Consider the following 23,960-nt stretch of genomic DNA (forward strand, 5'->3'; position numbering starts at 1 on the left):
CATGCATAAAAAGGGAAATAGAAAACAGTAACATGGTAACTATCCCTAAAACTTCACATTCAGAAACTGATTGTTAGTGATTCATTTTTTTGACTCAGTCTTGGATGTCCACGAATTTCTACACAATGTAGTCCTCTGTGCATGTCATAAGGGCTTTGGTAATGCAGCATTTCCTAAGAGTGTGCCTCTCCAGGCTCTAGAGTTTTCTTCCAAGCCTCAGACATCCATTTGGCAAGCTTTGATGCTCATGAGCAGGTATGACAAATATAGTTTGACCGCTGTCTGACTAATAGCTAAAGTGAAACATCCCAGTTAGAAGATATTGAAATGACACACACACACACACACACACACACACACACACACACACACAAACAACAACAACAAAAAAAACCAAGTGCCTCCTAAGATCGATGATACATCATTCTGCTTCCATTCTTGCCATCCTTCACATCCATTCTCTAAAAATCCACCAAAGTTATCTATCCAAATGTCACAGGTCTTCTGAAAAGCCTTAAACAATTGCTCTTGGAAACATAATGCATTCATCATATGTGTTTATCCCATTCTCCTCCTGAAACCACATCAAAATGGCAAGTTAGGGGGAAAAAAACGACAATTTGGAAAAGTTTGCAAAACATTATAAGCCCCCAAAGACAGAAAAAATGGGGCCAGGAGCCGTGGCTCACTCCTGTAGTCCCAGCTACTTGGGGACCCGAGGCGGAAGGATAGCTTGAGCCCAGATGTTCAGGTTGTAGTGAGCCAAGATCACGCCACTGCACTCCCACCTGGATGATAAAATGAGACCCTATCACCAAAAGAAAAGAAAAAGGGCCGGGCGCGGTAACTCACAGCTGTAATCCCAGCAATGTGGGAGGCCAAGGAGGGCGGATCACTTGAAGCCAGGAGTTTGAGAACAGCCTGGCTAACACAGCAAAATGCCGTCTCTACTAAAAACACAAAAATTAGCTAGGCATGGGCACCTGTAGTCCCAGCTACTCGGGAGACTGAGGCAGGAGGATCACTTGAACCCGGGAGGCGGAGGCTGCAGTGAGCCGAGATCTTGCCACTGCACTCCAGCCTGGGCAACAGAGCGAGACTGCGTCTCAAAAAAAGAAAAAAGTACTTTGTCCAATTTGTGGTTTCTCCAAGTCTGTCATTTGTTTCTTAATCCTCGTCACATAGTCTTGGCGGGGCACCGTGGCTCATGTCTGTAATCCTAGCACTTTGGGAGGTGGAGGCATGTGGATCACCTGAGGTCAGGAGTTCAAAACCAGCCTGGCCAACATGGCGAAACCCCATCTCTACTAAAAACAGAAAAATTAGTCGGGTGTGGTGGTGGGTGCCTGTAATCCCAGCTACTCGGGAGACTGAAGCAGGAGAATCACTTGATCCCAGGAGGCAGAGTTTGCATTGAGCTGAGATTGTACCACCGCACTCCAGCCTGGGTGACAGAGAGACTCTGTCTCAAAAAAAAAAAAAAAAAAAAAAAACCCACACAGGCTGGGCACAGTGGCTCACCCAGTGGCTCCCAGCACTTTGGGAGGCTGAGCCGGATGGATCACCTGAAGTCAGGAGTTCGAGACCAGTCTGACAATATGGTGAAACCCCATCTCTACCAAAAATACAAAAATTAGCTGGGCATGGTGGCGCATGCCTGTAGTCCCAGCTACTTGGTCGGCTGAGGCGGGAGAATCGCTGGGAGGCAGAGGTTGCAGTGAGCCGAGATTGCACTACTGCACTCCAGCCTGGCGACAGAGCAAGACTCAGTCTCAAAAAAAAAAAAAAAAAAAAAATCAGATACGTGTATTTGTAGGGGTCTATTTCTGCATTCTCTCATTAGTGCCATCGATCTATGTGTCTGTCCTCCCACCAATATCACACTGTCTTGATTACTGCAACTATATATTAGTAAGCATCAGATAGAGTTATTCCTCCTATTTTATTCTTCTTTATTCTTCTTCTTCTTCTTCTTCTTCTTTTTTTTTTTTTTTTTTTTTTTTGAGGCGGAGTCTCGCTCTGTCTCCCAGGCTGGAGTGCAGTGGTGCGATCTTGGCTCACTGCAAGCTCCGCCTCCCGGGTTCACGCCATTCTCCTGCCTCAGCCTCCCGAGTAGCTGGGATTACAGGCGCCCGCCACCGCGCCCGGCTAATTTTTTGTATTTTTAGTAGAGACGGGGTTTCACCATGTTAGCCAGGATGGTCTCGAGCTCCTGACCTCGTGATCTGCCTGCCTCGGCCTCCCAAAGTGCTGGGATTACAAGCGTGAGCCACCTCGCCCGGCCTTCTTTATTCTTCTATAGATAAAATCTATTTATGAGTTGGCCTGAAACTAAAGACTATTTAAACATGAAAAACTAAGTGAAAGCCAGTAAACAGGGAAGTTGCTGAGTCCCAAAGACTATTTTGCCTTGAGGGTATTTGCTATAAAGTTTAATTTGAGCATAGCACCTCCCAGGCTACCACTGTGGCACAGGAAAGAAAGCCCAGGGCTTACCCAAGGTTGGAAATCTAATAGAAAGCCCTTACCATAAAGCCAGAACCCCAAAGGACTATATCCTCATGTAAGAATGAATTAAAAATATACTAGAACCCAAACTGCCCCTAGGGCACTCCATGGAAAGTTGTTTGTCTGGAACCTAGGTGCCTGCTGGAGTTGTTTTATTTTTTTTCTTTTAAATATTTGCAGAGAATATATAACCACAGGCTGTGGTGTTTCTGCCTAAACTGTTTGTTGATCCTAAAAAGAAAACGGCAAGAATGTCAAGTGGTTTTGGATTGACAGTACTACCAAGAACCCAGCAGAAGCAATGCAGATCCTTTCTGGATGAACTCATCTTTAATCTAGGCCTCAGGGAATTTCCACAGATACAGTTCCAAGAAAAATAAATTGTGGTCAAAAATTCCAAACAAATAAGAAACAAGATACCAAGAACAAGAACCAGCAGAGATGGAGACAGGAAATAAGAAAATTAGAAAATTAAGCCAAACAGTCCAATGTCTAATTAATAGTCCAACGTCTAAAAAGAGAAAACAGGGTATGTGAGGGAGAGGGAGAAAAAAAGGTGTGTGTGAGATTGATTATAAAATAAATACAAGACTCGGCTGAGCGTGGTGGCTCACGCCTGTAATCCCAGCACTTTGGGAGGCCGAGGCGGGCAGATCACGAGGTCAGGAGATCGAGACCAAACTGGCTAACACAGTGAAACTACCTCTCTACTAAAAATACAAAAAATTAGCCGGGCGCGGTGGCGGGCGCCTGTAATCCCAGCTACTCGGGAGGCTGAGGCAGGAGAATGGCGTGAACCCAGGAGGCGGAGCTTGTAGTGAGCCGAGATCGCACCACTGCACTCCAGTCTGGGCGACAGAGCGAGACTCCGTCTCAAATCAATCAATCAATCAATCAATCAATACAAGACTCACACCCGTAATCCCAGCACCTTGGGAGGCTGAGGCTGGCAGATCGTTTGAGGTTACGAGTTCGAGACCAGCCTGGCCAATATGGTGAAACCCCCGTCTCTACTAAAAATACAAAACTTAGCCAGGCATGGTGGCAGACACCAGTAGTACCAACTACTCAGGAGGCAGGAGAATCACTTTAACCCGGGAGACAGAGGTTGCAGTGAGCCAAGATTGCGCCATTGCACTCCAGGCTGGGCGACAGAGCAAGACTCTGTCTCAAAAATAATAATAATAATAAAAATATGATTGGGTTTTGGGGATTTGTTTTTTTGTTTTTTAAGACAAAGTATTTCTCTGTCACGCAGGCTGAAGTGCAGTTGTGCAATATTGGCTCACTGCAACGTCTGCCTCCTGGGCTCAAGTGATTCTCCTACTTCAGCCTCCCGAGTAACTGGGACTACAGGTGTGTGCCATCATGCTCAGCTAATTTTTTAATTTTTTTGTAGAGACGAGGTTTCCCTGTATTGCTGAAGCTGGTCTCAAACTCCTGGGCTCAATCTATTCTCCTGCTTTGGCCGCCCAAAGAGCTGGGATTATAGGCATGAGCCATCACATCTAACCTATGATCAAGTATTTCACAGATCCGATGGGGTATATGAATAAATAGAGCTAGATACATGAAAGGGAGGCTTTTTTTTTTTTTTTTTTTTTGAGACAATGTCTCACTCTGTCACCCAGGCTAGAATGCAGTGGCACATTCTTGGCTCACTGAAACCTCTGCCTCCCGGGTTCAAGCAATCAAGCAATTCTCCTACCTCAGTCTCTTGAGTAGCTGGAATTACAGGTGCCTGCTACCAGGCCAGGCTAATTTTTGTATTTTTAGTGGAGACGGGTTTTCACCATGTTGGCCAGGCTGGTCTTGAACTCCTGACCTCAAGTGATCTACCAGCCTCCGTCTCCCAAGGTGCTGGGATTACAGGCATGAGACACCACGCCTGGCCAGAATTTCTAATTTTGAAAAGAGTCTGGCAGTTGTTTAAACTGTTAAACACAGAGTTACCATATGACCGACCCAGCAATTCCTCTTCTAGTTATATACCCAAGAGAAATGAAAATACATGCCCACACAAAACCTTGTACAAAAATGTTCATAACAGCATTATTTAGAGTCACCAAAAAACTGAAAACAAGGCCGGGCGTGGTGGCTCAAGCCTGTAATCCCAGCACTTTGGGAGGCCGAGACGGGCGGATCACGAGGTCAGGAGATCGAGACCATCCTGGCTAACACGGTGAAACCCCGTCTCTACTAAAAAAATACAAAAAACTAGCCGGGCGAGGTGGCGGGCGCCTATAGTCCCAGCTACTCGGGAGGCTGAGGCAGGAGAATGGCGTAAACCCGGGAGGCGGAGCTTGCAGTGAGCTGAGATCCTGCCACTGCGCTCCAGCCTGGGCCACAGAGCGAGACTCCATCTCAAAAAAAAAAAAAAAAAAATTGAAAACAACCCAAATGTTCATCACCTGATAGATGAATAAATTTAAGGTGGTAAATCCATACAATGGAATATTATTTAGCAATAAAAAGGAATGAAGTATGTACTAATACGTGCTACAACAGGCTGGGTACAGTGGCTCATGCCTGCAATCTCAGCATTTTGGGAGGCTCAGACAGGAGAATCACTTGAACTCAGGAGTTTGAGACCAGCCTGGACAACACAGCAAGACCCCAGTCTCTACCAAAAAAAAAAAAATTTTTAAATGGCCGGGCATGGTGGCTTACACCTGTAATCCTAGCACTTTGGGAGGCTGAGGTGGGTGGATCACTTGAGGTTGGGAGTTCAAGACCAGCCTGGCCAATGTGGCGAAACCCTGTCTCTACTAAAAATACAAAAAAGGCCAGGCATGGTGGCTCACACCTGTAATCCCAGGACTTTGGGAGGCCGAGGTGAATGGATCATTTGCGGTCAGGAGTTTGAGACGAACCTGGCCAATATGGTGAAACCGCATCTCCACTATCCAAAAAACAAAAGGCTAAAACGTAGGTGTGAACCTTGAAACCATTATGCTAAGTGCAAGAAGTCATAAAGGATCACATATTGTGTGATTCCATGTATATGAAATGTCCAGAATAGGTAAAAATCCATAAAGGAGGATTGGGGGTGAGGCTGAGGGGTGTGGGGTTTCACTTAGAGGTGATGATGAAAATGTTCTAAAATTGATTGCAGTGAGGGTGTGAAATTGCTAAAAACCATTGAGGCCATGCTCAATGCCTCAAGCCTGTAATCCCAGAACTTTGGGAGGCCAAGGGTGATCACCCAAGCTCAGGAGTTCGAGATCAGCCTGGGCAACATGATGAAACCCTATCTCTATCAAAAATAAAAATAATTAGCCAGGTGTAGTGGTGCATGTCTGTGGTCCCAGCTACTCGGGAGGCTAAAGTGGGAGGGTCACTTGAGCCCGGGAGTTGGAGGCTGCAGTGAGCAGTGATCACACCACTGCACTCCAGCCTGGGTGGCAGAGTGAGACTCCATCTCAAAAAAACATTAAAAAAAAAAAAAAAAAAACAGTGAATTATATGTTGTGAGAATTACATTGCAATGAAGATATAAAGATTTTTGGCTGGGTGCAGTGGCTCACACCTGTAATCCCAGCATTTTGGAAGGCCAAGGAGGGTGGATCACCTGAGGTGAGGAGTTCAAGACCAGCCTGGCCAACCACAGCCAACATGGTGAAACCCCATCTCTACTAAAAGTACAAAAATTATCTGGGCATGGTGGTAGGTGCCTGTAGTCTCTCAGCTACTCAGGAGGCTGAGGCAGGAGAATCTCTCAAACCCAAGAGGCAGAGGTTGCAGTGAGACAAGAACACCTCACTGCACTCCAGCCTGGGTGACAGAGGGAGATTCCGCCTCAAAAAAACAAAAAACAAAAAACAAACAAAACACACACACACACACACACACACGTAGATATTTATTTATTTAGACGGAGTTTCACTCTTCCTGCCCAGGCTGGAGTGCAGTGGTGTGATCTCAGCTCACTGTAACCTCCACCTCCTGGGTTCAAGCGATTCTCCTGCCTCAGGCTCCCGAGTAGCTGGGATTACAGGTACCTGCCACCCATACCTGACTAATTTTTTGTATTTTTATTAGAGATGGGGTTTCACCATGTTGACCAGGCTGGTCTCGAACTCCTTCCTGACCTCAGGTGATCCGCCTGCCTCGGCCTCCCAAAGTGCTGGGATTATAGGCTTGAGCCATGGCACTCAGTCGATATAAAGATGTTTAAAATAAGAAATGTAAGTTATGGCTGGGCGCGGTGGCTCATGCCTGTAATCCCAGCACTTTGGGAGGCCGAGACGGGTAGATCACAAGGTCAGGAGATCGAGACTATCCTGGCTAACACGGTGAAACCCTGTCTCTACCAAAATACAAAAAAAAAAAAAAAAAAAAATTAGCCGGGTGTGGTGGCAGGCACCTGTAGTCCCAACTACTCGGGTGGCTGAGGCAGGAGAATGGCGTGAACCCGGGAGGCAGAGCTTGCAGTGAGCTGAGATCACGCCACTGCACTCCAGCCTGGGTGACAGAGTGAGACTCCGTCTCAAAAAAAAAAAAAAAAGAAACGTAAGTTATGCCACAGTACACCACTTGCCTCAGTAATAAACAATATTTACAAAGTCCTACTGATGTAAACGTTGTCTACTTCTACTGATTTAAGCCAAAATTTTGAGGTAACTATAATGAAGAGAAATAGAAGATGGGAGGTATAAGAAAAGGGGAGTTGGCTGGGAGCGGTGGCTCAAGCCTGTAATCCCAGCACTTTGGGAGGCCGAGACGGGCGGATCACGAGGTCAGGAGATCGAGACCATCCTGGCTAACATGGTGAAACCCCGTCTCTACTAAAAAATACAAAAAACTAGCCGGGCGAGGTGGCAGGCGCCTGTAGTCCCAGCTTACTCGGGAGGCTGAGGCAGGAGAATGGCGTAAACCCGGGAAGCAGAGCTTGCAGTGAGCTGAGATCCGGCCACTACACTCCAGCCTGGGCGACAAAGCGAGACTCCGTCTCAAAAAAAAAAAAAAGAAAGAAAAGGGGAGTTAGGTAGGGGTGTGAATCCAGTTTCCCGACAAGATGACTAGCTAATACAGGTCACTGGCTCGCTCTTTCAAAATCAAACCTGGGGAATCTATAGAAGCCGTAAGAAAGCATGAATTTCAAGAACTAACAACAACAAAACCATAAGAATGTCCTGGAAAAAGACTGAAGGCTATTGTTATGGGTTGAATTATGTCCTCTAAAAATTAATATGTGATGCCAGGTACAGTGGCTCACGCCTGTAATCCCAGCACTTTGGAAGGCTGAGGCAGGTAGATCACCTGAGGTCAGGAGTTCAAGACCAGCCTGGCCAACAAGGCAAAACCCCATCTCCATTAAAAACACAAAAATTAGCTGGGCGTGGTCGCAGGTGCCTAAAGTCCCAGCTACTCAGGAGGCTGAGGCAGGACAATTGCTTGAACCCAGGAGGTGGAGGTTGCAGTGGGCTGAGATTGTGCCACTGCACTCCAGCCTGGGCAACAAAAGCAAGACTCCATCTCAAAAAAAAAAAAGGGTAGGGGGGGAATTTGGAGACAGACACACACACAGAAGAATGCCGTGACAACTTGAAGGTAGAGATCAAACTAGGAGAAGGCATCGAACAGGTCCTCCCTCACAGCCCTCAGAAGGTACCCACCCTGCTGAAACCTTGATTTCCAGACTTCTAACTCTGGAACTATGAGAAAATAAATTTCTGTTGTTTAAGCCACCCAATTTGTAGCACTTTCTTTGTTTGCTTATTTATTTATTTATTTACTTACTTATTTATTTGAGATGGAGTCTCACTCTGTTGCCCAAGTTAGAGTGCAGTGGTGCAATCTTGGCTCACTGCAACCTCCGCCTCCCGAGTTCAAGCAATTCTCCTGTATCAGCCTCTCGAATAGCTGGGATTAGAGGCATGCACCACCACACCGGGCTAATTTTTGTATTTTTAGTAGAGACAGGCTGGTCTTGAACACCTGACCTCAAGTGATCCACCCACCTCGGCCTCCCAAAGTGCTGGGATTACAGGTGTGAGCCACCGCGCCCATCAGGAGCGGTTTCTTGTATGAGTGTTTCTTAGAGTATTAATGTCCCTAAGGACAAAAAAAATAGAACATTGGTTTTCTAGGAGACCTCAGGTGCAAAAGATGGAGTTAATTATACTCTTTGATTCCTGACGTGCATTTTCGCTTAGCCATGGAAGGTCCTGCCTCGTTTCCTTTGTATATTCCCTTTTTCCCCATTTCACTCTCTCGCCATAGACGATGTTCTAAATCATTTGATATTTATCATTTTGTGTTTGGCAAACATGCTTGCTTGCCTTTTTTTTTTGAGACAGGGTCTTGCTCTGTCACCCAAGTTGGAGTGAGGTGGCATGATCTTGGCTCACTGCAACATCCGTCTCCTGAGTAGCTGGGATTACAGGTGCCTACCACCAGCCCAGCTAATTTTTGTATTTTTGTTAGAGACAGGGTTTCACCATGTTCACCAGGCTGGTCTTGAACTCCCGACCTCTGGTGATCCACCCGCCTCAGCCTCCCAAAGTGGTGGGATTACAGGCATGAGCCACCGTTCCCCGCCTGTGCATTGTTTCTGTTCATATATTTTTAATTACATAAATATTGTTTTAAATGTTAGTCTGTTTTTTTTTCTACTCCATACTAAGTTTTGTTTGTTTTTTGAGATGGAGTCTCAGTCTGTCGCCAGGCTGGAGTGCAGTGGTACCATTTCCGGGCTTACTGCAACCTTACGCCTCCGGGTTCAAGTGATTCTCCTGCCTCAGACTCCCAAGTAGCTGAGACTACAGGCACCCGCCACCACGCCTGGCTAATTTTTGTATTTTTCGTAGAGACAGGGTTTCACCATGTTGGCCAGTCTGGTCTCAGATTCCTGACCTCATGATCCACCCGCTTCGGCCTCCCAAAGTGCTGGGATTACAGGCGTGAGCCACCACACCCAGCCACAGTTCAGTCTCTCAAGTAGTTGGGACCACAGGTGCATCCCACCACACTAGACTAATTTTTGTATTTTTTGTAGAGCCAGTGTTTTGCCATATTGCCCAGGCTGGTCTCAAGTGATCTGCCTACCTCAGTCTCCCAAAGTACTGGGATTACAGGCGTGAGCCACTGTGCCCAACCAGTTTATCAATTTTATTTATTTATTTATTTATTTATTTATTTATTTATTTATTTATTTATTTTTGAGATGGAGTCTTGCTCTATCGCCTAGGCTGGAGTAGGGTGGCACAATCTCAGTTCACTATAACCTCCGCCTCCTGGGTTCAAGTGATTCTCCTGCCTCACCCTCCCAAGTAGCTGGGATTACATGCGTGCGCCACCATGCCTGGCTAATTTTTGTATTTTTTAGCAGAGATAGGATTTTGCCATGTTGGCCAGGTTAGTCTTGAACTCCTGACCTTGGGTGATCCACCTGCCTCAGCCTCCTGAAGTGCTGGGATTACAGGCCGGAGCCACTGAACCCAGCTACTTTATCAGTTTTATAGAAATCAATTAGATTCCTGTTGTAAAAGATGAGGTTTTAGCTCTTTTTTGATTATCTCATTTGATATTGTAAAAGGAATTTTTAAAAACTCAACTCTATAATTGAAACAAAACAGAATGTTAAACTTGGAACAGAAGGAAATATCCTTAACTTGGTAAAAGTTACATGCTAGATATTAATAACAAATATTTAATAGACATGTATTCCATTTAAGATCAAGAAAAATAAGAGGATGCCTTTTTTTTCTTTTCTTTTCTTTTTTTTTCTTTTTCTTTCTTTTTTCCAAGACTGAATCTCCCTCTATTGCCCAGGCTGGAGTACAGTAGTGCGATCTCAGCTCACTGCAACCTCCGCCTTCCGGCTTCAAGCGATTCTCCTGCCTCAGCCTCCTGAGTAGCTGGGATTACAGGTGCCTGCCACCATGCCCGGCTAATTTTTGGTTTCTTTTTGTTGTTGTTGTTGTTGTTTTGTTGTTTTTGAGACGGAGTCTCACTCTTGTCACCCAGGCTGGTGTGCAATGGTGTAGTCTTGGCTCACTGCAACCTCCGCTTCCTGGGTTCAAGCGATTCTCCTGCCTCAGCCTCCCAAGTAATTGGGATTACAGGCATCCGCCACCATGCCCAGCTAATTTTTGTATTTTTAGGAGAGATGGGCTTTCACCATGTTGGCCAGGCTGGTCTCGAACTCATGACTTGTCTACGCTTAACTTTTTGTGGAACTGCCACTTTTCCAAAGTGGGTGCACCATTTCACTAGAGGCTAAATTTTAATATTCATTACACTCTTCAGGATCTGACTCTTGCCTCCCATCTCTTTTCCTGTCTTTTGCCACAAGCAGTAGCTCCACCAGTAAATACTACTCATAGCTTTCTCATGCACACCATACTGTTTCTTGCCTCTGGGCCTTTATTTCTGCTTCAACTGCCTGGAAAGCCTGTTAGCCTCCATTCCTTTAAGACAACTCAGTGGTCACCTCTTCTCTAAAGCCGTTCTCCTCCCCATTCCTGCTTCCTCAGGAAAAGATAGGTGTTTCTTCCTCTCTACACCTATACACATAGATGTTAACAAACTTTGAATGTCACGACATACTGGATTTCATAACTATGCTTCTTCATCTGCCTCCTGCAATGGGTGAATTCTTTTTTCCTTTTTTTTTTTTTAAGGCAGGATCTTGCTATGTTGCCCAGGCTAGAATGTGGTGGCATGATCTCAGCTCACTGCCACCTCCACCTGCTGGGCTCAAGCTATCCTCCCACCTCAGCCTCCCGAGTAGCTGGAATTACAGACACGTGCCATCATGCCCAGCTAATTTGTTTTTTGTATTTTTTAAACAGAGACGGGGGTTTCACAATGTTGGCCAGGCTGGTCTTGAACTCCTGACCTCAAGTGATCTGCTCGCCTTGGCCTCCCAAAGTGCTGGGATTACAAGCATGAGCCACTGCTCCTGGCCTCAAGACCTCATTCTAATACTATCTTTTCAACGGATACCTTTTCTGACCATCCCCTCAGCAAAAAATAAAACAAAAACCAAAAAAAAACCCCAAAAAACAAACAAACAAAAAAACACCACTCTCATGGGACTCACTTTCATCATCATATTTAAATTCATTTTGTTTACATACACATCTCTTCTTTTTTTCTTTTTTCCAGTCTTGCCCCTGCATAAACTAGATGAAGCTGCTGCCAATTTAACCAAGTGGGAATCCCAGTGCTAACTGTCTGTTGGATGGGATATTTTTTTTTTTTTTTTTTTTTTTGAGACGGAGTCTTGCTCTGTTGCCCGGGCTGGAGTGCAGTGGCCAGATCTCAGCTCACTGCAAGCTCCGCCTCCCGGGTTTACGCCATTCTCCTGCCTCAGCCTCCAGAGTAGCTGGGACTACAGGCGCCCGTCACCTCACCCGGCTAGTTTTTTTTTTTTTTTTTTTTTTTTTTAGTAGAGATGGGGTTTCACCGTGTTAGCCAGGATGGTCTCGATCTCCTGACCTCGTGATCCGCCCATCTCGGCCTCCCAAAGTGCTGGGATTACAGGCTTGAGCCACCGCGCCCGGCCTGGATGGGATATCTTTATTGGAGCAGATTAATATAGCCTCACATTTGTGGTTTGTGACCACTGATTTAGCAAATACATTGTTTTTCTTTTTCTTTTTTCTTTTGAGACAAGGTCTCGCTTTGTTGCCTAGGCTGAAGTGCAGTGTCCCAAGCTCGACTCTCCAGGCTCAAGCAATCCTTCTGCCCAGCCCCCGCAGTAGCTGGGACTACAGGCACATGCCACCAACGCCCAGCTATTTTTTTTTTTTTTTTTTTTTAGAGCCAGCATTTCACCACGTTGCCCAGGCTGATCTCAAATTCCTGGGTTCAACTGATCGTCTCGCCTCAGCCTCCCAAAGTGGAATTACAGGCATGAGTCACTGCACCTGGCGAACATTCTTTTCTTTTTTGTTTTTTTCCTTTGAGACAGAGTTTCACTCTTGTTGCCCAGGCTGGGGCCCAATGGCGCGATCTTGGCTCACTGCAACCTCTCTCGTCTCCTGGATTCAAGCAATTCTCCTGCCTCAGCCTCCCGAGTAGCTGGGATTACAGGCACACACCACCATACCTGGCTAATTTTTTTGTATTTTTAGTACAGACGGGGTTTCACCATGTTGGCCAGGATGGTCTCAATCTCCTGACCTTGTGATCCGCCCACCTAGGCCTTCCAAAGTGCTGGGATTACAGGTGTGAGCCACCAGACATCTTTTAAGTAGAATGAAGACTACTTAGAGGTAGGAACCAACTTTACCTTGGTGATTTTTGTTCCTCCAAATATCCTTGCACATAGTAATTCAGTATTTATTGAAAGAAAATGTTATATACTGTTTCATACCACAAACAAGATTGTTCTGTCCTTGAAAACAAGACCTTTTGTATCTTTGAACCAGGAAATATTCTATAAATGCCTGTTGACCTATTAATTTTCTCTTCCCTAACAATCAGACACTCTACCAAGATATGTAGATATCTTCTTCAGGGCACCTTGCACTTAGCACAGTCGTAAATATTTTATTTTCTCCACTCTAGTACCACCAAATCATGTAAAGTATCACAGTCATTCACATTTCACATCAACCTCTCCATTCTCATGCATAGCTCCTTCCAGCCACCCCTCTGAAAACTGACTCTCCAAAACATTTCCCTAAGACCCGGGACCATGTTTTCATATATACCCACCAATCCATTTATCCAAAACCCACCTGTAATTTAACAAGTACTCTTTATTTTTATTAAAGATGGGGTCTTGCTATGTTCCTAAGGCTGGCCTCCAACTGCTGGCTTCAAGGGATCCTCCCACCTCAGCCTGCAGAGTAGCTGGGATTATAAGTGTGCACCAACTGCCATGCCCCACAACAAATATTTATTAATCTAACATCATTTTTATAGAGTTTTTGTTTTTTTAAATATAGAGACGGGGTCTTGCTATGTTGCCCAGGCTGGTCTTGAACTCCTGGCTTCAAGCAATCCTCATGCCTTCGCCTCCCAAAGTGTTGGGATTACAGGTGTGAGCCACTGCACCCAGCCCTAACGTCACTTTTTTTTTTTTTTTTTTTTTTTTTTTTTTTTTTTTTTTTTTTTTGAGACAGAGTCTCACCCCAGTTGCTCAGGCTGGAATGCAGTGGCACGATCTCAGCTCACTGCAGCCTCAAACTCCTGGGCTCAGGTGATCCTCCCACCTCAGCCTCTTCAGTAGCTGGGACTACAGGCACGCAGAAGTATGAGTAGTTGGGACTACAGGCATGCAGAACCATGCCCAGCTAACTTTTTTTTGAGATGGAGTCTCACTCTGTTGCTCAGGCTGGTGTGTAGTGGCACTTATCTCGGCTCACTGCAAGCTCCGCCTCCCGGGTTCAAGTGATTCTCCTGCCTTGGCCACCCGAGTAGCTAGGATTACAGGCGCCCGCCACCACGCCCGGCTAATTTTTTTGTTTGTTTTTGTATTTTTAGTAGAGACAGGGTTTTACCATGTTAGCCAGGATAGTCTTGATCTCCTGATCTCGTGATCTGCCTGCCTCTGCCTCCCAAGGTACTGGGATTACAGGCGTGAGCTACCGCACCCGGCCACTTTTTTTTATTTTTAGTAGAGACAGGGTTTCACCATGTTGCTCAGACCGGTCTCAAATTCCTGGCTCCAAGCAATCCTCCTACCTCAGCCTCCCAAAATACTAGGATTACATGTGGGCACCATTATGCCCAGCTGTAATTTTTAAAAACTATTATTAAAAAAGAACAAAACATATAGATGCCCTAGACTCAACTCAGCTCTACTGATCAATCTTTAGGGGTTGAGACTAGGCTTTTGAAATGTTAAAACATCCAGACAACTCTGATGACAAGTCAGGCTTAGTATCCCCCATCTCTACCACTCATATGGTACTTAATGTTTCATATTTAAATGGAAAGGACACCTCACTTTTGTTTTTCCTATAGTTCCTACTCAAAGAATATGCCTAATAAATATTTTATTAGAGTAATACAGAAGTATGACTCCATTTTTCTCTTATATTTCATTTCAGTGTGGAAGGCTCCTTAGAAACACTATTAACATAACAGCATTATGTCAAAAATTGCCAGTAACATTCTCATCAACTTTTCTTTTTTTTAAAGGCATTAGGTATAGCTAGATTGTAAAAGGCAAGTGGTGTGAAGCCCAAACCTAAGATCCTAAGATCTAGGAGGAGTCAAGACTTCACAGTCGGCCGGGCACGTTGGCTCACGCCTGTAATCCCAGCACTTTGGGAGGCCGAGGTGGGCGGATCATGAGGTCAGGAAATCGAGATCATCCTGGCTAACACAGTGAAACCCTGTCTCTATTAAAAATACAAAAATTTAGCTGTGCGTGCTGGCGGGCGCCTGTAGTCCCAGCTACTCAGGAGGCTGAGGCAGGAGAATGGCGTGAACCCGGGAGGCGGAGCTTGCAGTGAGCCAAGACCGCGCCACTGCACTCCAGCCTGGGCAACAGAAGGAGACTCCGTCTCAAAAAAAAAAAAAAAAAGGCCTTCACAGTCCACGTGAGTAAGTAGAGGCAGCATCTAGGCATCTAGAGGAAAACAGAAGTATGTGACTATCAAATTCCAAAGAAGCCCTATTTTATTACAGAGAAAATACAAAGCCGTTTCCTCACAGGGAAGAGTACAGTTTCCCTTCTCCAGGGTGACAGATGAGCCTTTTCCGAAGTTCTCAGCTTTCTCTTCTACCGAAACCTCCCATGTCGGTTAAGGTGTTTGTAGAGATAGCGGATGCGTTTATTAAGGTTGTGCAGGTCATCAGCGAACATTCTACTTCCAACCATTTTCTTCTTTCGGATACAACGTTGCAATTCATTCCCTTTCCAACCTCGAAGCCATATGGGCCCCCTGATCAGTTCTTTGGGGTGCTTTTCAAAGTTTCCTGTGTAATGTGAGAGAACACATTAGATCCAAGACAAGAGAACGCATCCTACACCAGCTAAGCTTTCAACCCAGTTACATCTTGCTTAGCAGCACCTATAGAAAAGACACATTACAGTGCAGAACAATAGCACAGACTCTGGAGCCAGACTGCTTGGGGTTAAAATTCTGATCCTGTCATTTATTAACTTTGGAAAAACTGTTAATTTTTACTTATGAAGTAAAAATTATATGAGGGTACTCAGAACAGTGACAAACACAATGTAAACAGCTACCTAAGTGTTTGCTCTTACTATTGAGCACAGTACCACTCTCTACACAGGAGAAACAGATAGTCGTTACAGAGGAATTGCTATTCTGAAATTGTATACCACGTCGAAGGTCAAGTCGTACCCAGGATCCCGATGTTGTCATACACTCCGAACATGGCCCTCTTCTCGTTCCAACGATCAACCACTTTGGGGGGCGGGAGAGTGAGCCTTATACCGATCAATCTTGGCACACCTAGGGATGGGGAAGGGAGGGAATTAATCTGAGCCGCCTATTATACTACGAAGCAGTTATCCGGGTGTCTACATCAGCCACTTACCAAGAGAGAAGCTTCTGCACGCCAGAGGCACCCAGTTCCACAGGCGCCTGCCTGCCCCGGATAAGAGGCTCCCTGCCATTTCTCTAGTCTCTCCGCTTCAACAACACACCAAATTAAGTCCAGGAGTGAGGGCCAGAAGTGGCCCTCAAGATGACGACAGGAACCGTCCCCGCTGACTTCACACGAGTACTAACGTGAAGGTAGCCATCTTGGGCCTTACCCAGGTAGCCGTGGGCGCCGGGCCCACCTACGCCCCCATCAACTACAGCCACAAGTCCCGCCCCCCGGGTTCCGGCCGGAGGGGCCTCTACCACCCTTCCCGCCTCATTGCTTCCGGTCCGCCCGCCGGAAGTTTTGGAGCGCTGGACGAGCTGAGGTCCGCGACTCGTCGCTAAGATTCCCCAAAACTGAGATTTCAAGAAAATTCACCCTTTCTGCTTTTTTGGCGTCCTTCAACTGTGAAGGAAATGAAGGTTGAGAACCTGGAACCCGCTTCCAAAGACCAAGCCCTTTCTCTGTGCCTCACAACAGTCTTGCGCTGTAGCTGTTTTTATTACTCCCATTTTACTACTGGGAAGGAAATTTGAGGCCCTGAAAGTTAAGTGACTTGCTGGACGTCACTTAGCGGAGGAGATGGAGAAACCTGGATTAGAGGCGATGCCTTCTAACTCCCAGCGTGGACTGGCCTCCTTTCCTGGGGGTGACTGAATGATTCACTATTCCAGGGCACTACTGCTGCTCAGCCAGGGACGTGACATCTCTGGCCGGCAGAAATACGGCCTCCTCCCCGCCGACCGGGCAAAGGGGTACCTTGCGGGCAAGGAGACATTCGCAGACTGGCCAGGCGTGGGAGTGGGGGCTGGAGCCGCCCCAGGCGGCGCTGTGATTGGCCGGCCGCTCCAGCGAGCGTCGCGATTGGCCCCCTGGCAGCCGTTGAGATTTGAATTCGGTATTTGTGGCTTTGCCCGCGCGTTGCCAGACTCAGAGGCGGCCATTTGCCTCTGTCTGCCGGGGATTGGCCGGATTCTCCGCCAACTTGAAAACTGCCTCGCTAATTGGTGCGTGTTGTGCACGAGTGTTTTTTCCTTTTCATTTTAGCCTGACTGCCGGAGTCAGAGCCGCGGGTGAGATCCCCAGGTAAGATATGGTGTTGCAGGTCGTAAAAGAGTAGAAAAATCGAGTACATGGCAGTATGACCCAGTATTGGGCAATATACAATAAGCAGGGAGGTCTAGTAGGTATATCCTTGGGGCGCGATGTGGGAGAAACTGTGAGTCTGACAGATCCGCAACGGAAGATGTTAAGCAAATTGCTTAACTTTCTTACTTCAATATCCGCTCTATAAACTCATTTGTATTATTATGCACCTCATGGGATTGAGGTTAGGAGACTTAGATCAGATATGATGCATGCAAATAGCCTAACAGACCTGGCACAGGATAAATAAATCATCATTGTTAATGCTCTTACCATTCTGGTGCAGGAAGCCCACTAGCTCATGCTGGAGCACTGTTCTGGCCTCAGATGAGATCGGACCATTCTCTCTATACTTAAGGAGCTTTGCACATAAAAATGGAAATAATAATACTTTGCACATTAATATGTCACTTTATAGTTCTTCAAACACCTTTATACTGCTTGATTCGTTTGATCATCAGAGCAACTTTGTGAAGTAATCAGAGTTTAGTAATCCCGTTTTTACAGATAAAGTCCAGGGGTTTAAGTGACACGATCAAGTGCGAATGTCACTACTAGAATTAGTTTCTAGTCCAGGGTCAATCTCAGATCCTGTAAGATAATGTTACTAGCTTGTTATAAAACCAAAAGCCATTATATATGTTAGGGATGGGGAAGTAACAGAACCAGATAATGCTGCTAGCTTGCTATAAAACTAAAAACCATTATATATGTTGGGGATGGGAAGGTAATAGAACCAGATACGAAGACAGGTCTTGAATATAGACCCTGACCTTTTCACTGTTTGGTTTCTAGCCCTGTGAGCCTGTAGGAGAAGAATGGCTCCCCAAATGTATGAGTTCCATCTGCCATTATCGCCAGAGGAGTTGTTGAAAAGTGGAGGGGTGAATCAGTATGTTGTGCAAGAGGTACTGTCCATCAAACATCTTCCACCGCAGCTTAGAGGTAAGACTCCACAGCTGTCACTGTACCTAGCTCTTTCAAAGGACCATCCTACATGGAATTGCTACATTGTCATTTCTGTCTGACTGCACCTGGAAGCATCATAAGAGCAAGAAATATATTTTTCCTATTTTCCTGTTTTATCCTAACATTGCATGGGATGCATGACACAAAGAGTACATTCATTAACTGCCTTTTCTAGATTAGTCAAAAACAGTCTTGGCGTATGTGATTACTCTTTGGGGAAAAGTTATTTTCCACCTTTACCCCTTACCATGTGTCAAAATTAAGTCCTGGTGGATTTAAGAGTTATAGGAAGGGATCGCTTTTTCAGAATGTCTGGGACTTAACCTGACCCGTTTTTGGTAATACCTTTTTAGAGTCTAGATATCTTCCTTCCAAGATGTACAATTATGGGGGAAAAAACCCATAATATATATGTACCATTGCAACACCATGCAATATATGTACAGTGCAGTCACCTACTGAAACCTGTAAATGATCAAAAGCACCTTTTGCATTACCAGAAAGACTTCATAATGTCCTTGTGCTTGTTGGAAGCGGTCTTGTAGCAGCTAGGTTGCTTTGGAGAGGTATGGAGATTAAAGACTAGAGCCAGGCTGCCTGGATTTGAATCCTGGTTCTACTACTCTGACCTTAGACAAGTTACTTAATTCCCTCGGTGACTTGGTTTCCTCATCTGTAAATATAGAGATTATAACCTACTTCATTTGTTATCACCTACAAGAAGAACGGTTGGTTAATGCAGCAGCTTGACAATATGGCCCCAGCTTGTCTCCTCTTGGCCTTTCTTTCACGGTTGCTAGATGGCAACTTCTTTTTCTTTTTCTTTTTTTTGAGATGGGGTCTCACTCTGTTGCCCAGACTGGTTTGCAGTGGTGTGATCTCAGCTCACCGCAACTTCCGCCTCCCCAGGCTTAAGCGATTCTCCTGCTTCAGCCTCCCAAGTAGCTAGGATTACAGGGGCACGCCACTACCGCCTGGCTAATTTTTGTATTTTTAGTAGAGACGGGATTTCACCATGTTGGCCAGGCTGGTCTTGAACTCCTGACCTCAAATGACCCATCCACCTTGGCCTCCCAAAGTGTTGGGATTACAGGCATGAGCCACTGCACCAGGCTAGATGGCAGCTTCTTGCTCTAATGTCCAGAAGTGGAAAAAGGAATTTTCTATCTTGTACTTTTTATTCTTTATTTTATTTTGAAAGACAAGGTAAAGACTCTCTTGCCCAGGCTGGAGTGCAGTGGCATGATCACGGCTCACTGCAGCCTCAACTTCCCAGACTCAAGCAATCCTCCCACCTCATCCTCCCAAGCAGCTGGGATCACAGACATGCACCACCATACCTGGCTAATTTTTTTATTTTTTATAGAAATGGTGTTTCCCTATGTTGCCCAGGCTAGTCTCGAACTCCTGGGCTCAATCAATCTTCCCGTCTCAGCCTCCCAAGGTGCTGGGACTGCAGGCTGGAGTGCAGTGGCCTGATCACAGCTCACTGCAGCCTCAACCTCCCAGGCTCAAGCAGTCCTCCCACCTCAGCCTCCCAAGTAGCTGGGACCACAGACATGTACCAAAGTGCTGGGATTGTAGGCATGAGCCACCATGCACGGCCAGCCTTTTTTGTTAAAAACTAAAACACACACACATTAGCCTAGGCCTACACAGGGTCAAGGTCATCAAGAAGTCACTAGATGATAGGAATTTTTCAGCTGTATTATATATATATATATTTTTTTTTTTGAGACGGAGTCTCACTCTGTCGCCCAGGCTGGAGTGCAGTGGCCTGATCTCAGCTCACTGCAAGCTCTGCCTCCCGGGTTCACGCCATTCTCCTGCCTCAGCCTCCCGAGTAGCTGGGACTACAGGCGCCCGCCAACACGCCCGGCTAATTTTTTGTATTTTAGTAGAGACAGGGTTTCACCGTGTTAGCCAGGATGGTCTCGATCTCCTGACCTCGTGATCCGCCCGTCTCGGCCTCCCAAAGTGCTGGGATTACAGGCTTGAGCCACCGCGCCCGGCCCAGCTGTATTATATTTTTATGGCACCACTGTCGCATATATGATCTATTGTTTACCAAAATGTTACAGGGCACAGGACTGTACAGGTGAGAGAAATAGAGTTACCCAGACTGGTTAAACGGATCAAGATTATTACCTAGGAGCCTCCCTAAACTTGAGCATATCAACCATTTGGTAAGCAAGGAATAAGGCAGAGTGTGGTGGCAGGCTAATGGATGGCAAACCCACAGTGTCCACAGGTATACTGTTCTGTCCATATCATGTGGATATATGTGTCACCAAGTGAACATGCTGCATACTATGACAAATTGCTCTTCAGTTATTATAATGATGCATCATTTTTAAAAATGGTCACTTTTTTTTAAGTTCCAGAGTACATGTACAGGATGTGCAAGTTTGATATATAGGTATACATGTGCCGTGGTGGTTTGCTGCACCTGTCAACCCATCACCTGGATATTAAGCCCAGCATGTATTAGCTATTTTTTCTTATGCTCCCCCTCCTGCTATTCCACCCCCTAACAGGCTCCATTGTGTTGTTCCCCTCCCTGTCTGTGTCCATGTGATCTCATTGTTCACCTCCCACTTGTGAGAAAGAACATGCAGCGTTTGGTTTTCTGTTCTTGCAGTAGTTTGCTGAGGATATGGATGGAGTACCAGATCCATCCATGTCCCCGCAAAGGACATGATCTTGTTCTTGTCACCTTTTTTTTTTTTTTGAGGCAGTCTCGCTCTGTCACCCAGGCTGGAGTGCAGTGTCGCAATCTCAGCTCACTACAACCTCCGCCTCCCAGGGTCAAGAGATTCCCCTGCCTCAGCCTCCCGAGTAGCTGGAACTACAGGCACGTGCCACCACATCCAGCTAATTTTTTGTATTTTAGTACAGACAGGTTTCACCATGTTGGTCAGGATGGTCTCAATCTCCTGACCTTGTGATCTGCCTGCCTTGGCCTCGCAAAGTGCTGGGATTACAGGCGTGAGCCACCGCGCCTGGCCTGTTTAACACCAATATTAATAAAGTAGAGCAATTATAACTATGCCAGCATCACTACCCTTGCACTTTGGGGCCATTATTAAGTAAAATAAAGGTTCCTTGAACAGAAGCCCTGCAACAGTTGATACGATAATCAAGGTGGTTCTACTAACGGGTGAGTAGGGTTGCATATACTGTGTGGATGTGCTGGACAAAGGGATGATTTACATCCCAGGCAGGAGGCGGCAGGGCAGCACCAGATTTTATGCTACTGAGAATGGCACACAACCTATAATTTATGAATTGTTTATCTCTGGAATGTTTCTTTTTTTATTTAAGATAAGAGTCTCGCGTTGTTGCCCAGGCTGGAGTGCAGTGGCTCGGTCTCAGCTCACTGCAACTTCCACCTCCTGCGCTCAAGCAATTCTTCTGCCTCAGCTTCCCAAGTAGCTGGGACTACAGGCGAGTGCCACCACGCCTGGCTAATTTTTTGGGTTTTTTTTTTGTTGTTGTTCTGGAGACGGAGTTTTGCTCTGTTGCCCAGGTTGGAGTTCACTGGCAAGATATTGGCTCACTGCAACCTCTATCTCCTGGGTTCAAGCAATTCTCCTGCCTCAGCCTCCCAAGTGGCTGGAATTACCGGTGCCCACCACCATATCCAGCTATTTTTTTTTTTATTTTTTAGTAGAGCCGAGGTTTCACCATGTTGGCCAGGCTGGTCTCGAACTCCTGACCTCATGTGATCTGCCCACCTTGGCCTCCCAAAGTTCTGGGATTACAGGTGTGAGCTACGGCGCCCAGCCTATTTCTGGAATATTTCATTTAATATTTTCAGACTTGAGATTGACCACGGGTAACTGAAACCTCAGAAAGTGAGAACACAGATTATTGAGGACCACTGTATGTCAGATGGTTGTAAGAGCCAAAGAGAAAAATAAAGAAGACAGTGTGGCCAGGCTCAGTGGCTCACACCTGTAATCCTAGCACTTTGGGAAGCCGAGGCAGTTGGATTGCTTGAGCTCAGGGGTTTGAGACCAGCCTGGCCAACATGGTGAAACCCCATCTCTACCAAAATTACAAAAAAGTTAGCCAGGTGTGGTGGTGCGCACCTCTAGTTCCAGCTACCTGGGAGGCTGAGGTGGGAGAATTGCTTGAGCCCAGGAGGCAGGGGCTGCAGTGAGCCATGATCATGCCACTGCACTGCAACCTGGGCCACAGAGCTAGACCCTGTTTCAAAAAAGAAAAAAAGAAGTGTACTGCAAATGGTGGCTCATCCCTGTAATCCCAGCCACTTGGGAGGCAGAGGCAGGAGGATTGTTAAGGCCACGAGTTCGAGACCAGCCTGGGCAACATAGTCTCTAAAATTAATTATACAAAGCTTAAAAATAAATAACATGGCCGGGCGTAGTGGCTCAAGCCTGTAATCCCAGCACTTTGGGAGGCCGAGACAGGCGGATCACAAGGTCAGAAGATCGAGACCATCCTGGCTAACACGGTGAAACCCCGTCTCTACTAAAAAATACAAAAAACTAGCCGGGCGAGGTGGCGGGCGCCTGTAGTCCCAGCTACTCGGGAGGCTGAGGCAGGAGAATGGCGTAAACCCGAGAGGAGGAGCTTGCAGTGAGCTGAGATCCAGCCACTGCACTCCAGCCCGGGCGACAGAGCGAGACTCCGTCTCAAAAAATAAATAAATAAATAAATAAATAATAATAAAGAAGAAAGATAGTAGGGCCTGCCATTTCATGTTGGATCATCAGAGAAGCCTTGCTGTTTGTTATGTCACGTTTGAGCAGAGACCTTAAAGTAAGGAAATAAACTATGCAGATTGTCAGGGAAGGGCACTCCAAGCAAACAGAAAAGCCTATGCAAAGGCCTTGAGGTGAGCGAATGCCAATAGAGTTGGAGTAAGCTAGGAAAAAGAGATTAGGTAGGAAGTGGTACAGATTATTGTAGAATCTTGCTCCTCAAAATGTGGTCCTCAGATCAGCAGTGTTAATATCATGATCTCATGAGCTGGGATCTTATTAGAAATGCAGGATGTCAAGACCCAGGATGTCAAAGCTGCTGAATCAGGAAATCTTTTTTTTTTTTTTTTGAGACGGTGTCTTGCTCTGTTGCCCAGGCTGGAGTGCAGTGGCCGGATCTCAGCTCACTGCAAGCTCCGCCTCCCCGGTTTACGCCATTCTTCTGCCTCAGCCTCCCAAGTAACTGGGACTACAGGCACCCGTCACCTCGCCCGGATAGTTTTTTGTATTTTTTAGTGGAGACGGGGTTTCACCGTGTTAGCCAGGATGGTCTCGATCTCCTGACCTCGTGATCCGCCTGTCTCGGCCTCCCAAAGTGCTGGGATTACAGGCTTGAGCCACCGCACCTGGCCAGGAAATCTGTATTTTAAGAAGATCCCCCAGGCAATTTGGATGCAATTATTAGTTTGAGAAGCACTGAGAGAGCCTCTTAGATCATGGCAAAAACTTGAACTTCAATGTGAATGAACTTGAAAGCCATTGGGTTTTGAGCATGGGAGTGACATGGTCTGACATTTCAAAAGATTCACTGGCTACTGTGTTGAGCAGAGACTATAAAAGGCAAGGAGAGAAGCAGGGAGACTAGTTAAGTGGCTAATACGGTAATACCAAGTAGACTGGACTGGAGGGATAGCAGGGGAAGTGGTGATAACATGATTCGGATATATTTTCAAAGTAGAGCTGACAGGAATGCTGATGAATTGGATTGGATTTATAGGGTTAGTAAAGGAATCTGAAATGAGAATGATTACAAGGCTTTTTTTTTTTTTTTTTTTTTTTTGACAGTCTTGCTCTGTTGGCTCT

General features: G+C 46.0%; 2 protein-coding genes across 4 annotated transcripts in view; one reads left to right on the forward strand and one right to left on the reverse strand.

The window, feature by feature from the left end:
* Positions 1 to 15,075: 15,075 nt before the first annotated feature.
* Positions 15,076 to 16,288, reverse strand: MRPL51 (mitochondrial ribosomal protein L51). The gene is made up of 3 exons (XM_023232353.3): positions 15,982 to 16,288; positions 15,786 to 15,896; positions 15,076 to 15,393 (listed from the first exon to the last, which is right to left on the reverse strand). Exons 1-3 carry the CDS (start codon positions 16,058 to 16,060, stop codon positions 15,197 to 15,199), a joined length of 387 nt encoding a protein of 128 aa, XP_023088121.1. The 5' UTR covers positions 16,061 to 16,288; the 3' UTR covers positions 15,076 to 15,196.
* A 34-nt stretch (positions 16,289 to 16,322) lies between these two features.
* The window catches only part of NCAPD2 (non-SMC condensin I complex subunit D2), a 37,922-nt gene continuing 30,284 nt past the window's right edge, over positions 16,323 to 23,960 (forward strand). For 2 of the 3 annotated variants that reach the window (XR_002735668.3, XM_023232350.3), the window contains exons 1-2: positions 16,323 to 17,118; positions 17,974 to 18,123. Coding sequence is in view for 1 of the 3 variants with exons in the window: in XM_023232350.3 (XP_023088118.1) it covers positions 17,997 to 18,123 (127 nt within the window). In the remaining 2 variants the exon portion in view is untranslated. Of the gene's footprint in view, positions 17,119 to 17,973; positions 18,124 to 23,960 lie in introns of those variants that run through there. The other variant, XM_023232351.2, reaches the window with a different exon arrangement.

The sequence above is a fragment of the Piliocolobus tephrosceles genome, chromosome 10, assembly GCF_002776525.5.
Source record: "Piliocolobus tephrosceles isolate RC106 chromosome 10, ASM277652v3, whole genome shotgun sequence".
NCBI classification, from domain to species: domain Eukaryota; kingdom Metazoa; phylum Chordata; class Mammalia; order Primates; family Cercopithecidae; genus Piliocolobus; species Piliocolobus tephrosceles.